Source organism: Bubalus bubalis, chromosome 2 (assembly GCF_019923935.1).
Source record: "Bubalus bubalis isolate 160015118507 breed Murrah chromosome 2, NDDB_SH_1, whole genome shotgun sequence".
NCBI lineage: Eukaryota > Metazoa > Chordata > Mammalia > Artiodactyla > Bovidae > Bubalus > Bubalus bubalis.
In genome coordinates this window covers 15,316,988-15,335,053 of record NC_059158.1, presented here as the reverse complement: position 1 = coordinate 15,335,053, position 18,066 = coordinate 15,316,988, and the positions used below count along the sequence as shown (strand labels likewise).

Sequence of the window (18,066 nt, the reverse complement as noted above, 5' to 3'; positions counted from 1 at the left end):
GTAACAAATTCCCAATATAGAGAATAACATGAGAGACTCTTGTAGACATTCTGGTGGGCAATGACAGATAGCAGCATCATTGCAGAGCCCAGGTGACCAATGGCATCCCTCCATCTCCGCTCATACTTACCAGTTACCTACAAGCCACTCCTTCCCAGAGCCCTCGGAAAGTCTCACTTCCCAAATGAATCCCGCTTCACTCCCTCAGTAGATCTCTTTCTCCTTCCCCATGAGGACCCTATACTTCAGTTTATTCTATTAATTGTGAGATTTCTGATAAGCAAATACCTGTGTGGTCCAAAAGATACCTTTATACAGTAAAAGAACAAGTTAAGTACTTTCTGATCTGATGCATCGGTTTAAGGTAAAGTTCCAAAACTCGGATATAATAATGGTAATATTAATAGCTAAAAACTATAAGTACTTCTATATGTTAGATACTATTCTAAGATGTTCATTGTTCTGCCAATGCTACTCTAATCCAACTAAAACAAAAATTTTACATTTATATAGCATCCTATAGAGCACTGGTGATACACTGTTCAATACTCTTTGTATAGGTAACTGCTGTTATGCCCTCAAAATCCAGAGAAATGTGAAAAATTCCCTCAGTGCCCCACACAAATCAGCAGCACACCCAGGATTACATCAAAATATGGAAGTTCAGGACTTCCCTGGTGGTCCAGTGGTTAAGACTCAGCATTTCCACTGTAGGGGTGTAGGTTTTGACCCCCTGCTTGGGGAATTGAGATCCCACATGCCACACAGCACAGCCTCCCATCACCCGGTAAAAAAAGGACTGGAAGTATAGAAGAACAGAGAAACAGAAGTAGGTTATTGGTTTTCCTGCTCTATTTTGACAACTTCTTTTCAGAAATAGTAAGGACTCTGGGATTTCTTTGGAAGGAATGATGCTAAGGCTGAAACTCCAGTACTTTGGCCACCTCATGCGAAGAGTTGACTCACTGGAAAGGACTCGGATGCTGGGAGGGATTGGCGGCAGGAGGAGAAGGGGACGACAGAGGATGAGATGGCTGGATGGCATCACTGACTTGATGGACATGAGTCTGAGTGAACTCCGGGAGTTGGTGATGGACAGGGAGGCCTGGTGTGTTGCGATTCATGGGGTCGCAAAGAGTCAGACACGACTGAGCAACTGAACTGAACTGAACTGAGGAATTAAGTTCTAGGAATCTAATGCACAGCATGGCAATTATAGTTAACAATACTATACTGTATCATGGAAATCTGCTCTGAGAACAGAGCTTTAATATTCTCACCATAACAAGAACAACAACAAAGTGGTAACTACGTGATGTGAAGGCTGTGTCAATTCACCTTGTTGTGAATTTCACAACACGTATTTGAATCAAATCATCACACTGTACATCTTAAACTTATACAATATGATGTGTCAATTATAACTCAAAGTTGGGGGAAAAAAAGGGAAAAAGGGTGGGAAAAGTTATGTTTATATTTTACTGTAGTCTATTAAGTGAGCAGTAGCATTATGTCTAAAAAGTGTACATACTTTAGTTAAAAAATACTTTACTGCTAAAAAATGCTAATCAATCATCTGAGCCCACAGCAAGTCATAATCTTTTTGAAATAGATTTATCAAAGATCACAGATCACCATAACAAATGTAATAATGAAAAAGCTTTAAATATTGCAAGAATTACAACAATGTGACAGAGAGACATGAAGTGACCAAATGATGCTGGAAAAGTGGCACTGACAGGCGCTCAATGCAGGGTTGCCGCAAACCTTCAAACCTGTATAAAGCACCATATTTGGTAAATGCAATTAACTGAAATAGGTTTGTATACAAAAGAAGAGTGGCTGGTGCCCTGGGAGACTTGTAAAAGAACACTAAGAGAAAAGAGTGAAAGTGAAAGTCGCTCAGTCAGGTCCAACTCTGTGCAACCCCATGGGCTTCCCTGGTGGCTCAGCTGGTAAAGAATCTGCCTGCAATATGGGAGACCTGGATTCAATCCCTGGGTTGGGAAGATCCCCTGGAGAAGGGACAGGCTACCCACTCTAGTCTTCTGGCCTGGAGAATTCCATGGACTGTATAGCCCATGGGGTCAAGTGCCTCAAACCCAGGAAGACTGGGAGTGAATGCTGGTGGTATGCCCAAGGGCTTATGGCTCCAGCCCCGTAAACGATCCCCAATTCCTCTCCAGGGTTGTAAGTGGGAAACCAGAATGGTCTATGGAACAATTATTCCTTCAATAAGAGAGAGATCTCCTTGATATGGTTTTCTACAGATTCCATTTTTCTACTGTATCATTTGCAGCATGAAAAGCACTTGCAAGTGAGGAGCTCCATGTTTCTTTCTCAGGTGTTGGACAGAAGTTACAAATTAAGTGATTCCCCACACTTAACTACAGAATCAGAAAGCTTTTGTGATCCAGGCCTCCCATCCACAGGCTTACATAAACATGATACAACTGTCAAAGAAAGTATTAGGATGATTATTTCATGCCAAATATGGAATGATGAAATGACACAACATTTCTTTGGCGTTTTTTGTTTGTTTGTTTGTTTTTTTGTGGGTTTGTTTCTTTCGTTCTTTTTTTTTGGCTGCACCACACAGCTTGTGGGATCTTCGTTTTCTGACCAGGGATTGAACCTGTGCCCTCAGCAATAAAAGCACAGAGTGCTAAACACTGGACCACCAGGGAATTCCAGCAATTCTCTGAAATGCTATATTTTTAAGTTCTAGGTCACATGAAGTAAAATGAGTTTGCCAAGATTTTAGAAGGTTCAGAATTAAAGAGATCAAATGGAAAAATTTCAATCTATCTCATTCATCTCAATCCCTTCAAAATGATGTTCTCTTTTCAAAAAGACTGAAATGTAAATAGAGTGATCAAGATTCAACTAATTTCCCAGATTAATGACAAACTGATTCAGATTCAGGTCTCCTACTTCTGTGAACATGTCAATTCAGTCATGTCCCTTTCAGCTAGAAGGATAATAAAGAAAAACATCATAAAGATATTTTAACAAAAATTTTGGTAAACTTTACAACCTATGTTTATTTTCATGACAGTAAAACAATGCACTGCAAATTTCAAAATGACTCTTTAATTTCAGGAGTTACACATCTGCAAATTACCAATATTTTCCAATGCTTCACTACAAATTCTATAGTGTACAGCTTAAGTCTAAGTTTGATATCTTCCTACTTTAGTAAAGCAGCATCAACAGCAAACCTCTTTCGAATTAACAAATACCTAGTCAACTGATGCACAAAGCTTTCTGGAAGATGATCCAGAGGATGGAACATATATGGAAATACCATGTATTAGAAAATGAAGCATTTTTATGAGAAGAGATTTACAATAGCTTCAACAATACAGGAAAGTGATTTGGAGGCTGATCTATTAGAATATATATAACAGAGTAATATTTCATATGGTTTTTAGAAAAAGAATCAATAAAAAACGACAGGGAAGCAACCACATGTCTCAGGCAAGGTTCCATAGATGTAAGCAACATTTTCCTGTTTGATGCCCACAGCTATGAGTATCTAATGAGGGATGCATTTTACTTGCTAAAATGCCTTCTATGAGGCTGTTATTTGTTACAGGCCACTGAGAGACTCAATTAATAGTGATCTTTTGCAGTCAAAAACCTACTAATAACATGAGTTCCTCCTCACAAGCTTCACAAGGGCAGATGGAACCATAAGTGGCTGATGGCACCTTTGACATGCAACACATAAATTAAGGAAGAATATTGAGCCAACCCCATACACTCCTGGCCTGAGAGACACAGAGGCAGCCCATTTTAAGGTATAAGCGGTGTTTATTGACATCAGCAGGGATGGCAAGGTAAAGATCCCTGAAAAGCCTCTCCTCCATAAAAAACAATGAGGACAGTGACAAAAATGGTCAGAATCAATTTTTTCCAGAACTCTGGAAATTAACTGAAAGGCTTACAGCAACCTGAGGAGTGTTTATTCAGGAAAAGTGTAGCTGTCTTCGTAAGAACACAGAGTTACGTGGCATTTTAAACCAGCTCTTTTCTCACCTCCCACTCCTCAGTTCTGTGGTGGCCTTAAAAACCAAGTATCTTTAATCATGGTGAAAACCAGCAGCTGTGGCAGCCACTGGAGGGGGCAGAAGAGGGTTGGAGCGTCTTCAAAACTCCATTCCCAGAAAAACTGTTGCTATCTGACCTGTGTCGTGGTTTCATGGAAGACTCCACTCACATGGATTTCTTATTTAACCTGACCTGGCACTCACCCAGTGAGAAAAGCCTTTTTCCCAGGGGCATTTGTCAAAAATAATCAGCTGCAATTGCTTAACATCATGGCTGCCTGCGGCTGCAAATAACAGAGCAAATAATAAGCAAATCAAAAAGCTTAAAAAGGAAAAGCTAGGGAATGTGATGTCCAGAAGGGGTTTTGAAACACACTGACATATTCCTGGGACTCTCGGAGGCCGTGTGCACGCACAAGGCCGTGTGCATGTCTGGCTATGCACCTACTCAGCAGACATGAGAAGGCCTTTAGCTCTCACCTCTGGCTAAGTCTGAGATTTTACACAAACAGGAATTGTAAGCAACCTGAGCGCTGAAGGATGCTCCAATATGCATAAAGGGCTCTTCTGCAAAGACAGAAACTTATTGGTTTTAGGCATTTAAGGGAATTTCTGTCCAATCGTTAGTTGACTATTAACCTTTTAATTTGATAGAGACTTCACTGGCCACATACTGACTTGACTGAATTTTTAAAAGTCACTAAACCACCACCAACAATAATAAATCCTGGAGAGTAAAGAGTATCTGACTTCCAGAGCTGCCACATTATATTTAAAAGTCTAGTTTTCAAAAAAAAATTACAAAGCATGAAAAACACACAGAAAAAAAGCAATCAACAGTAACTCACCCAGAAAAAGCACACATAGTGGACTTGCTAGACAATGACTTTAAATCATTATTTTAACTATGGTGGCTCAGGTGGTAAAGAATCTGCCTACAATGCAGGAGATGTGGGTTCAATATTTGGGTCGGGACAAATCCCTGGAGAAAGGAATGGCTACCCACTCCAGTATTCTTGTCTGGAGAATTCCATGGACAGAGCAGCCTGATGGGCTATATAGTCCATGGGGTCACAAAGAGAGACACGATCGACTGATTAAGACTTTCAAAGAAGTAAAGAAAATCATGCTTAAGAATTAAAGAAAAGCATGGGAATGATGTTTCACTGAATAAAGAATACCAATAATGAGAAGACATTCTGGTATGAAAAGTAAAAGAAATTTAAAAATTCACTGTAGGATCTCAGCAGATTTGAGCTAGCATAAGAAACAATCAGCAAACTTGAAGACAGGTTAATTGATATTACTCGGTCTGAGGAACAGAAAGAAAAAACAATGAGTAAAAATTAATAGTGTCTTAAATCTGTGAGATACCATCAAACATATGAATATATACATAATATAAATTTTAGAAGGGAAGAAAAAAGTAGAAAAATATCTGAAACAATTATATCCCCAAACTCAGAAATTTGAGGAAAACCATTAATCTGCATAACCTTGAAGCTGTATAAATTCTAAATAGGATAAACTCAAAGAGATCTATACCTAGTGATCTCACAAACCACTGAAAAGACAAAAAGGGAGTACTGATAACAGCAAGAGACAAGTATCTGATTGTGAATAAGCGATCCTCAATAAGATTAACAGTTGATATCAGAAATCAGAGGCCAGAAGGTAGTGTAAAGACAAATATAAAGTGCTGAAAGACTGCTAACCAAGAATTCTCTCTCTAGAGAAGCCATCTTTCAAAAATAAAGAAAAAGCTAAGCTATCCCAGGTGGCGATAGTGGTAAAGAACCCATCTGCCAAGGCAGGAGACACAAGAGATGCGGGTTTGATTCCTGGGTCAGGAAGATCCCCTAGAGGAGTGCATGGCAACCCACTCCAGTATTCTTGCCTGGAGAATCCCGTAGACAAAGGAGCCTGGTGGGCTACAGTCCATAGGGTTGCAAAGAGTCGGACATGACTGAGGCAACTTAGCACATGCCTAGATAAACAAAAACTGAGAGAATACTTTGCTAAGAACCCCAATTCAGAAATACTAAATAGAGTCCACCAAGGCCAAAATGAAATGACACTACATAGTAGTAAACTCCAATCCACACAAAGAAATAAAGAACATGGGTAAAGGTAAATATACAAGATGATATAAATGTGGTTTCTCTTTGTAACTCTTATTTTTGTCTTTCTAACTTAAACAACTGCTGCTGCTGCTGCTGCTAAGTCACTTCAGTTGTGTCCGACTCTTTGCGACCCCAGAGATGGCAGCCCACCAAGCTCCCCCATCCCTGGGATTCTCCAGGCAAGAACACTGGAGTGCGTTGCTCTTTCCTTCTCCAATGCATGAAAGTGAAAAGTGAAAGTGAAGTCGCTCAGTTGTGTCCGACTCTTAGCGACCCCATGGACTGCAGCCCACCAGGCTCCTCATTCCATGGGATTTTCCAGGCAAGAGTACTGGAGTGGGGTGCCATTGCCTTCTCTGTAAATAAATGCATGAAGTATTAATTATGAATATGTAGATATATGTACATTTTATAAAGATAGCTTGTGTATGATAACATCAGTGTAAAGAAGGGGAAAGAGAATTGAGCTACATATAGAAGCAAAAATTGTGCATCCTATTGCAAAGTTGATATTAGCCTAAACGCTTGCCTGGAAAATCCCATGGATGGAGGAGCCTGGTGGGCTGCAGTCCATGGGGTCACTAAGAGTCGGACAAGACTGAGTGACTTCACTTTCACTTTTCACTTTCATACACTGGAGAAGGAAATGGCAACCCACTCGAGTGTTCTTGCCTGGAGAATCCCAGGGACGGGGGAGCCTGGTGGGCTGTCTATGGGGTCGCACAGAGTCGGACACGACTGAAGCGACTTAGCAGCAGTAGCAGCAGACTACTATAGATTAAGATACCAAAGTAAGCACTGAGAAAGTAATTTTAAAGATTATAATATATAAATTCAAATGGCACATAGAGGATATGTATTTACCACAAAAGAATGCTATTGTAGGCTGAACTGTGAGTCACAAAAAGACATTTTTGACATCATCATCCCCAGAACCTATGAAAATGAGCTTCTTTGGAAACAGGGTCTTTGCAGATGTAATCAAGTTTAAATGAAGTCACAGTGAGTTCGCGTGGGCTCTAATCCAATAACTGGTGCCCTTATAAAGGAGAGGCGGTTTAGTCACAGAGAACACCATGTTACAGTGGAAGCAGAGACTGCAGTGATATGTCCGCCCGCCAAGGCATGCCAAGGACTGTCAGCAACCAGCAGAAGCCGGGAGAGAGAACAGGTCAGAAGGAACTAACCCTGACAACACTTTGATTCAGGAACCTCTAGCCTCCCAAACTGTGAGCAGAGATTTCTGTTACTGTAAGCCACCAGATTTGTGGTACTTTGTTACGGCGACCTTAGGAAGCTAATACAAAGACAGTAATAGAGCAATAGAGGAACAAAAAACAAGATCTACTGAGGTGGAAAAAAGAAGCATGAATATAGAGCAGACAATGAAGGAAAAGATGAATGTCTGAAACTTCAACTGAGTAGCATTTAGGCTGCTATTTCATATGACTATGTAATAAAAAGTTGATGTAAAGCTTGCTTTTTAGACATATTTTAACACATAACTATGAAAGTTACTTCTTTGTTGCCACATATTAGAGATAGATTTATCAACAATATTTTCTCTAATCAAACAAGGCTTTATGAAGAGCAAACTTCTCACAGCAATTTGAAAAACAGAGAAAAATACAAGCTATAAAGAGACAGAATGGATTTCTGCCCCCTTAAACTAATGAACAACTGGAGAACTTTCAATATTATTCTAAACAGTTTGACTTATCTGGCCCACGTGCAGCACCCACTAATGCTAACAATGATTTATTATACATATACCCCTCATGCTCATTATCTACTTGATAGTTCTGTTCAACACATTCAAATAAAGGCATTCTTAATAGTTTAAGAACCCTTACATTTCCAATTTAGGACACAATCATCATTTACTGTTAAATGACATTAAAGAATTTTGAACTTAAAATGTGAAAGCCTAACATTTTCATGTGGATTATTTTTGTGGTAGGCAAAGGAAGATATGGGAAAAAGGACAGATGCACACTGGATCTAAAAACAACAAACAATTTAGTAGATTAAAAATAAACAGAAGCAAACCAAGAACTATTTCTGAAAAATATGCAGAATGTCTCTCAATTCTTCTATGAACCATTAACTTCATTACCAACCTTTCTGTTCTACACCATGAATCACGTGAAAATTCCATTACCCACCTGATATAAAATATGAAGATTTCATTTTACTAAGTGCTGAATTAGCAATGGTAGCCTTCCGCAGGCTATCAGAGCAAAGAAATCAATACAGAAATGATCCTAGTATTCAAAGAAAGGTGTAAAGAGAAAATTTCATCGAATACCTTATGCGTTAGCCATGTTCTGTGCTGTTGAAGAAAAAGTCAGAGGCAGCTTTTCTCAATGGTTTGAGCATAACTGACTTCCTAAATTAATGAGGAAGATAAAGCCCACAGATGGTGTATTGTGGAGTTTGAACTATACAAATTTTGACAGGTGACATGGCAGCCTTCTCAGCTACTCCTGTGAAATTAAGGATTCAGGGAAATGGCAAAGTGAAATGCCTTTTAAGATGCAAATTAAAGCATATACATATCTAATGCCCTTCTTTAGAAACTGAGATGTACACCAGAATACTAAAAGATGAAACAGGAATATTTTGTATGCCACAATCAAAATATATAAATTTCCAGGCTTCTTGTATCCTAGAATTATATTTACAATTCTGACATATTAAAGTGTTCTGCTTTGTTAAAGGATATATAAATATATATCCCATGTTTTATCTCTATGTTTTTTCCTCTCAGGAAAATGATCATCCCTCTGGGGAATGACTGTCAATAAGTCACTAGATTTCATGAGCAATACGTAAAAATTTAGGCCAATGGCAAGAGAAAAATGTTATCAGTGGTTGCAAAGTTCAGATGATATTATCACCAAGTGGATTAAACCATATTATGATAACCAAAACCAATCTATTTATATTTGTTTGCTGAGTCTACACTCCCACCCATGCTATTTGGTCATTTAGAAACTGGGGGCGGCAGGGAGGCCCACAGGGTGAGTCGCTGTATAAATTACCACCACATAAACAGAATCTTAAAACATGGATTTTCCATTGTTCTCCCCAAGAAGACAGATAATATTTTCAACATGAGAAACAGTCATGCAAAAAATAGTTCATTCTCCCCCTGGGAAAAACATACCTGGGATGATAAACATAAGATTCCTGATGAAACTGATGAGTCTGTGGCTGTGAGGAGAGCAACGGTTATTTATTGAGATCAAGTCTAACTCTTTATGAGCTCGTTTCTTTTCTGGGTCCTCTGGCCTGTGTGCTGTTACGAGACTTAGTCACTCAAACACTACTATATGCAAGATAGATAACTAATAGCCTACTGTATAACACAGGGAACTCTACTCAGTACTCTGTAATGACTTATATGCGAGCAGAATCTAAGAAAGAGTGAGTGTATGGATAACTGATTGACTTTGCTGTACAGAAGAAACAACACAATATTGTATAGCAGCTATATTTCAATAAAAATTAATTTTAAAAATACAAGCAGTGCCTTAATAAATAAATGAATTTATTTTGTGGTTTTACCAGGATTCAAGTCATTCAGCAAACAGGACTGGGGTAAAAGCCCCATTTATCTTCCTTTCTGGCGGGCTGCTCTCAGCTCTCAGAATTAGGCTTGACGAGCTTTTTATCAAGGATATAGAAATCCTTTTAATAACTGATGAAGGCCTCTTCCCCCTAAATTTTCAGAGGCACAAACTCTGGTTTCCAGTTTCAGAAGTTTCACTGATCTCTTGAAATCCAGTCACAAATCAATGGCAGGTTAAGAATGAAGTAAAGTGCTGGTAATTCTAATTAGTAGAAAGCTGGGTGCCAACAGTCACATCAAACCACACTGACAAGACTCAAAAGCTATAGTGGACTGCAGAAATAAAAGATTTCTCCTTTTCATTTCCTTGCCCTTCTATTCACGGAAAGGGTGAAATGGTTTGCATACAACAGCACAAAATCTATTTGCATATTTTTCTATTATGCTGCAAAGTATAAATCTCAAGGAAAAATCCAAAGGTTTAAAGACACATGTGAACTGTTCACTTCAATCTGGAAATTCTGTACTGCTTTGATAAAACATAAGCACAGCAGGTAATGAGTTTGCTATTATTTTGAAACTATGAGGCATTTTTCAGAAGTAGACCAAGCCAAACATACTGTTAATGTTTATAAATTACCATGCAGTGAAAGTCCTTGACAGATATCTACTGTTTTTTACCAGATAAATTAACTTTGCTAAATCAACAATTAGATTAAAATGTAAGGTCTTTTAAATAGAAGTAAGTAAATAAAATATACAAAAATCAAGAGTAGCAGGAAACTGTCTTGTAGTAACTACAAGATTTCTCAATCAAAAACGGATGGAATACTTAAAATATCACTATGATTAAACTTACATAATATAATATATATAACAAATATACTAAATATAAATCTTGTAAAAAAAACTATACATTTTAAATCAAGCTAATTAAAATGTAATCAATGTAAATATGGGTGGCAAAACTTTTCAGCAATGTTTTGCAGAGTAACATAAATTTAAAAGTAACCAATTTGCTTTATTCATAATCCAAACATAAGAAAAGTCCTTAATAAAAAGCATATGTCCTTCAGATTAATCTACTTGCTCTCTCTGGACCAGGCTGAAAGTGGTACACCAAAATTCTGATAGGACTCTAAGACATAAAGGTGTCTTCAAGGAAGATAAAAGTTATTTTAAATTATTCGTAACAAAAGGAGAACCAGGATAGGTTAGATAAATCAAATTCACAGATAATCCTCATATTCCTTACTGGTCAACAGATTTCATATCTTTTCCCTACCAGCCAACCCATAAAATAAAGAGCAAGACACACTGCCTGGTTTTAATTTCTCCTCCTTGACCATCCACTGTTGACTTCTCTGATGGAGGTGACAAAAAGCAGTGAAAGCTAAGAGGCAGGAAAGAGAAGAAAGAAGCTAAAAACCTAAGTAATCGACAAGTTCAGTAATCATATAATGAACTCATTGGCTCTAGGTAGTTCAAAAGAGACGACCTGTCACCATGATACGTTAGCAGGGCAAATAACTAAAGCATACCGCATAGGTGGGTTTTCCCCCACCACCTAGTGCCTCTTCACACTAGGGTGACCCACAGTGAGAAGCATGTATGACAACCATCCACAAACTTTTCCAAAACCAGATGCTCAGCCCAGATATGAAAGAGCCTCAATATGTGTAAGACACACAGTCAAACAGCAGGTAAAGTGAGAGCCAGCACATCATTCCATACACACTTATTAAGCACAAGTTTTCCGTGGCGCTGAAACGCAAAGATAAACAATACAGCCTCTCCCTAAAGATGAGAACACTTTTGTTGGATTTATGTGTAAATAAGGAATCATGTTGCCCCAGGACGAATGCCAACACAGACATGTTGGACAGAGTCTGACAAAGCAAGGAAAGAAACTGGAAATTATTGGGGAAGGTCTTATGGAAGATGGAGGATTGTAGAAAATATTTTAGAATCAGAGGACACTAGAGATCAGGCAGCTGCTAATCACTTATGTAACGTAGTCAATTATTAAAGCTTTCTAAGACTTGGCTTCTCTGTCAATAAAATGAAGATGATGTTAGTTGTGTCCAACTCTTTTGCAACCCCACGGACTAGCCCACCAGCCTCCTTTGCCCATGGAATTTTCCAGGCAAGAATACTGGAATAGGGTGCCATTTCCTACTCCAGGGGATCTTCCCAACTCAGGGATTGAACCCACATCTCTTGCATCTCCTGCACTGGCAGGAAGATTCTTTACCACTAGCACCAACTGGTCAGTCTGAAGTAACATAATACCTTACCTGTGGGCTACCCACAACCCAGAGGGCAAAACTAAGCAATGCAGTTTCAAGAGTATCAAATTCACAAGCCACTCCATCTAGAAGGTCAGAATTCATTGAAGACGAATATGCTAGCATAATTATCTTAGCGATATCAACAGGAAAGCAAAATAGAGGGAAAATATCTCTTTACTAGATGCTATAGGAGCACATATTAGGGGAATATATTAGTCAATATATGCAGTAGCAAACATTAGTAATTCTGCTTAACTGATTACTACCCACTGTCATCATATGGTAAGTATAAAATGTAAAAAAAAAAACATTAAAGTAAAAATAGCAGGAGTATAAAATGGGTTAAAAAAATTCAGGCTATACAGGAGGCAGCATAAGGGTAGCAAAGGGAAGAGCAAACAGGAATGTAATGAAAGAAGCATCTTAAGGACCCTATCAGTCAGTTCAGTCACTCAGTCGTGTCCAACTCTTTGCAACCCCATGGATTGCAGTAGGCCAGGCTTCCCTGTCCATCTCCCAGAGTTTACTCAAACTCATGTCTATTGTGTTGGTGATGACATCCAACCATCTCATCCTCTGTCATTCCCTTCTCCTCCTGCCTTCAATCTTTCCCAGCATCAGGGTCTTTTCCAATGAGTCAGTTCTTCGCATTAGGTGGCCAACGTATTAGAGTTTCAACTTTAGCATCAGTCCTTCCAATGAATATTCAGGATTGACTTCCTTAGGATTGACTGTTGGATCTCCTGGCAGTCCAAGGGAATCTCAGTGTGTTGTTTGTGCTGTTTCCAACACCACAGTCCAAAAGCATCAATTCTTCAGCATTCAGCTTTCTTTATAGTCCAACTCTCACATCCATACATGACTACTGGAAAAACCATAGCTTTGACTAGACGGACCTTTGTTGGCAAAGTAATGTCTCTGCTTTTTAATATGCTGTCTAGGTTGGTCATAGCTTTTCTTCCAATGGGCAAGCATCTTTTCATTTCATGACTGCACTCACTATCTGCAGTGATTTTGGAAGCCCCCAAAATAAAGCCTTTCACTGTTTCCATTGTTTCCCCATCTATTTGCCATGAAGTGATGGGACCGGATGCCATGATCTTCATTTTCTGAATGTTGAGTTTTAAGCCAACTTTTTCACTCTCCTCTTTCACTTTCATCAAGAGGCTCTTCAGTTCTTCACTTTCCGCCATAAGGGTGGTATCACCTGTGTATCTGAGGTTATTGATATTTCTCCTGGCAATCTTGTGCTTCATCCAGCCCAACATTTCTCATAATGTACTCTGCATATAAGCTAAATAAGCCAGGTGACAATATACAGCCTTGACATACTCCTTTCCTGATTTGGAACCAGTCTGTTGTTCCATTTCCAGTTCTAACTGTTGCTTCTTGACCTGCATACAGATTTCTCAAGAGGCAGGTCAGGTGGTCTGGTATTCCCATCTCTTTCAGAATTTTACACAGTTTGTTGTGATCCATACAGTCAACGGCTTTGGCATAGTCAATAAAGCAGATGTTTTTCTGGAACTCTCTTGCTTTTTCAGTAATTCAAGGAAGGCTGGCAATTTGATCTCTGGTTCCTCTGCCTTTTCTAAATCCAGCTTGAACATCTGGAAGTTCACGGTTCATGTATTGTTGAATTGGAGAATTTTGAGCATTACTTTGCTAGTGTGTGAGATGAGTGTAATTGTGCGGTAGTTTGAACATTCTTTTGCATTGCCTTTCTTTGGGATTGGAATGAAAACCGACCTTTTCCAGTCCTGTGGCCACTGCTGAGTTTTCCAAATTTGCTGGCAGGACCCTATAGGTCATTATAAAGAGCTTATCTTTACGTGGTGAGTAATGAAGAGGCATCACAGATCTAATATGAAGTAAAATGCTTTTTAACCTATTATTTTATCAACAGTTTCTATTTCATATTGAAATTAATGACTATTATATAGATCAATTTCAGGGTGTTTTCCCACCAAGCATTTTATACACACACACACACACACACACATGCATATGTAGATTGTGTATACATATATATGTGTGTATAAATAAGATATCTTTGTCAGTTATGTCATCATTTAAAATAAATCCCCTATGGTTTTTTACAGCATCGATAAGTTAAAAATAGGGTTTGTAGGTGTTCCAATCAGATACTCAACTTTGACTGCCTGTTAGGGATTAAGAATTCTCCCTCCTTTCCTTTTATTCATTACACATTTATGCAATATCTGCTATATAAAGTGCCATACATAATGCTAGACTCTCAATAGAAACTTAAACCTACATCCTATGTTAAGTGTGATATCTTCTGTTCCTGGGAAGATTTAATAAAATGTATTTTCAACAGACCCATTTTTCCACACCATACATTTAAATAATGATAGAAACTTTGGTATTTTCCTTTAAATGACTTTTCCTTTAAACTGTTCAATTAAAAAAAAAAAAACTGTTAAAAGAGTTTAAGAAAAATCTCAAGAGTCAGGTAATGTGAAGTGAACAGAGCCACGAGAAAGGAAACCCACCTAGTGAAGTGCTCTGTAATTAAAGTCTGTAGCATGAAGCGTCTTCCAGAAACACAAAAAGGCTGGGTCCTCCCAGCATAATTTGCCAGGAATGCCCACCATAAAGGTATTAAAGCATCAGAGAAGTTATTCAAGAGTGGCTTCCTTCTATCCTGATGGTTTAAAAAAAAAAAAAAAAAAAATCACCTGTCATTCACTGGGATTTTTTTTTCCCCCTGTTTTCAGCTTTTCTTCTGTTTTCTTTTTTTCCTTATTGATGAGTTCTCTTCAGCACTTTAGATAAATCAAGTAATTTCTTCAGAGTGGTCTAAGCTTAGTAAGAGGAAAATGGGTAAATACAACACACTGTGGGTATCGGCTGAGACTCCCTCGGGTCGGCTCCCTTCCCTAATGTCCTTTTTCACACATGGAAGCCCTTGAAGCTCATTTACTTTGTCATCTTGTGCTGCCTCTTCTGGCCAGAAGGGTTAACACTTTGAAATTCAAAACGATAGCGTGGGCTCTATAATCTATTTTATGAAAAAAGCTCTTCTTTTTTCACCCTTTGATTCACTCATTCACTGAGTCACTACTGGGTGGGGTATCAAGAGGTAGATAATGACAATGCCCTCGTGAAGATGAGAATGTAGGAGAGAAGGCCAACATTACAGATATCTTAAAGCAAGCGTTTTTAAAAGGTAATGTTTTGTCACCTGATGCAAACAGCCGACTCATTGGAAAAGACCCTGATGCTGGGAAAGATTGAAGGCAGAAGAAGAGGCCGACAGAGGATGAGATGGCTGAATGGCATCACCAATGCAATGGACATGAACTTGGGCAAACTCCAGGAGATAGTGAGGAACAGGGAGGCCTGGCGTGCTGCAGTCCATGAGATTGTGAGGTCAGACACAACTGGGTGACTGAATAACAACAACATCATGACAATTGGAAATTATTTCACTCTAACTACAATCTATGAACTAAACACCTATTGTTTTTCCAGGTAAAGTATAAAGCTATATTTGGCATCTCCTATTGATTAGCAGCTCTTCTGGAGCATCTATTCGGAGGTCAACAACTCTAGCACCATGCCAGGTGCTGAGCGTTAGGGTTTGCTATAACTGCAATATTAGCTTCTGCAGTTTTGCAATTAATTAAAGGACTGAATTTTTTCCAAGAGATATTAGGTTACTCATCTCAGAGCCAATACATTATTTTTTTCCCCTTGTGTTTACTCCCCACCTGAACTTCTCTGTAGCTACTAATGTTCCCTTGATCTTTTTGTTTTTTTTTTTTTTTTAATCCAAAGAAACTGGCCTGTTATACTGGCAGAGGTTACTTCTATTCCTACCCACCAAAGACCCAATACATCTCCTGGTCTTCATGATGCCTCACATTTACTGCAAACACCCCAAGACTGCTCTTAGCAGATTTGATTTTTTACAGAGAATCATCTTGGTTTTTCAAGTTAAAAGTCAAAGAGTTAAGTAAAAACAGACATGCCTGCAACTTATTTTTAAATAGTAAATCATAATTGTCCCACACTGCCCAAAGTACCACACTTAACACATAAATCACACACAGTTACTAAAAAGATCTTGCTGGGAAAATGTAACAAAATTGCTAAATCTCTTCATTATATATTTATATTTAACAACCAGATTGCAATCAACTGTTTTCAGAATTTCTAAAATAAGTTTTTCCTAGTAGCGTGACTTTTCAGCAACAACCTCATGGTAAATGCCTCTAAACCAAATCAACAGAAACAATTCAGGGATATTTATTTGCATTTACACATTTAATTTCAGCCACTATACTGGCTTTTAAAATTTTGCAATGTCATTTTTCTGTGCAAACTTATTGCAAAGAATACAACTGATTAAAAATATAAGTGACTAAAAAAATATATATTTAAGTGACTGCATGATTTTCCAAGAGTACTTGTCCTCAACTATGAGATTAATAGCATAATTTATTTCTTAAATAAAAATCATGGATCCCAGCATATACTTTTTCATTTAAATGGTTGCTTCCTTGTCCATATTCTTTGCTCATACTTATTGTACCATTTGTCATCAAGTACCATAGTTACTTGGGCTTCCCTGGAGTCTCAGTGGTAAAGAATCCACCTGCAATGTAGGAGACCTGGGTTCAATCCCTGGGTTGGGAAGAGTTTGGAGGAGGAAATGGCAACCCATTCCAGTATTCTTGCTTGGGAAATCCCATGGACAGAGGAGCCTGGCAGGCAACAGTCCACTGGGTCACAAGAGAGTTGGAGATAACTGAGTGACTGAACGATAACAACAACCATAGTTACTTGTACAAATGTACATTTTCCTAATTTAACAGTAGGCTACTTGAGGGTAAGCAACCTGATCCATGGAAGTTATAAAAATAAGACTCCGGATCTTGCATTATCATAACTCCTTTTTTCACAGTGGTCACAAGAGAACCAAGTTGAAGAATATGAAGCTCTGTGTCTCTTTGATCTCATTTCACCCCTAACTATCGCCAGACAAAGGGATGGAGTTTAAAACATCCTTAAATTCTGCAGCACAGTATCCCTACTGGTAGGGCTAACAGCAGTTCAGATAATGCAATGTTCACAGTTGGTTGCAAAATCAATGCACCATATTATCTGTCCTGAAATAGACAAGGGTTAAAAATGGAGGGATTGAGGCAAATTTACACACTGGAAAACTGAAGGGCTGTAAGCAAGATACAAAGAACTGGGACAAGATGGCAAATGCTAGAAAACCTAGGCAACATTAACTAAGGGTGAGGAAACAGAAACAAGATGTGCAGAATGACAAAAAAGGGGGCTTGAAATTCCCAATTCATTCTTGGTAATGTGGGACCACAAAAGAAATGTGAAAGTGGTCTTAAAGGAAACTCGTGGGATGGTGCTGAGGCTGCCACCACGCTGTCTGGGTTGGTTCAGGTCTGTGTCAGCATGGAAATGAGCTGCTTTTCCTTACCTCCAGGTGCTCTAAAATATAGGGTGGATTGGTCATGCCCAGCCTCAGCATCGCTCCCTCAGGAATCACTTCAACCAGCTTCCACAGCAGGGCCGGGAGGCTGGAGCCAATATCTCTGCCGTAAGCCCCCGTGTCTTCACTGGTCAACCATATCTCACAAACACCCTCTGCAAATCAAAGGAGATAATTAACAAATCTGTTGCAGAGCCGTTTCCTTCATCATACAGCTGCTCACTCTTTTTAATGCAGGTTTTTTCAACACTATTATGCAGGCAAGTCTGGGTATTCAATTGCAGAGAAAAAGCAGCTTATCCCATGGTGGCACTAGGTTATTAAGTTCATTTTATGAACACCAGAGAGTTACAACAATGCTGTAAATTATCAGTGCGTCCTATGGAGTGATTAACATTCACAGCCAATCAGTTCAACCAATGCTTCCTCCAAAGCCCTTTGATCAAGACTGAGGCTTTAGTCCCATCACAGAGGATACCTAGTTGATTGAACAGCATAAGCCCCAGAACTGAAAGAGTCCCTCCACAGAATAGGTACCATC

The 18,066-nt window shown here is 38.8% G+C and overlaps 1 protein-coding gene across 11 annotated transcripts in view; it reads right to left on the bottom strand.

Annotated features, from left to right (window-relative positions):
- The window catches only part of CDKAL1 (CDK5 regulatory subunit associated protein 1 like 1), a 617,913-nt gene that overhangs the window by 223,714 nt on the left and 376,133 nt on the right, over positions 1-18,066 (bottom strand). For all 11 annotated transcript variants that reach the window (XM_045162607.1, XM_045162600.1, XM_045162601.1 and 8 more), the window contains one exon: positions 17,514-17,680. In XM_045162607.1, coding sequence (XP_045018542.1) covers positions 17,514-17,680 — 167 coding nt within the window. The remainder of the gene's footprint in view (positions 1-17,513; positions 17,681-18,066) is intronic.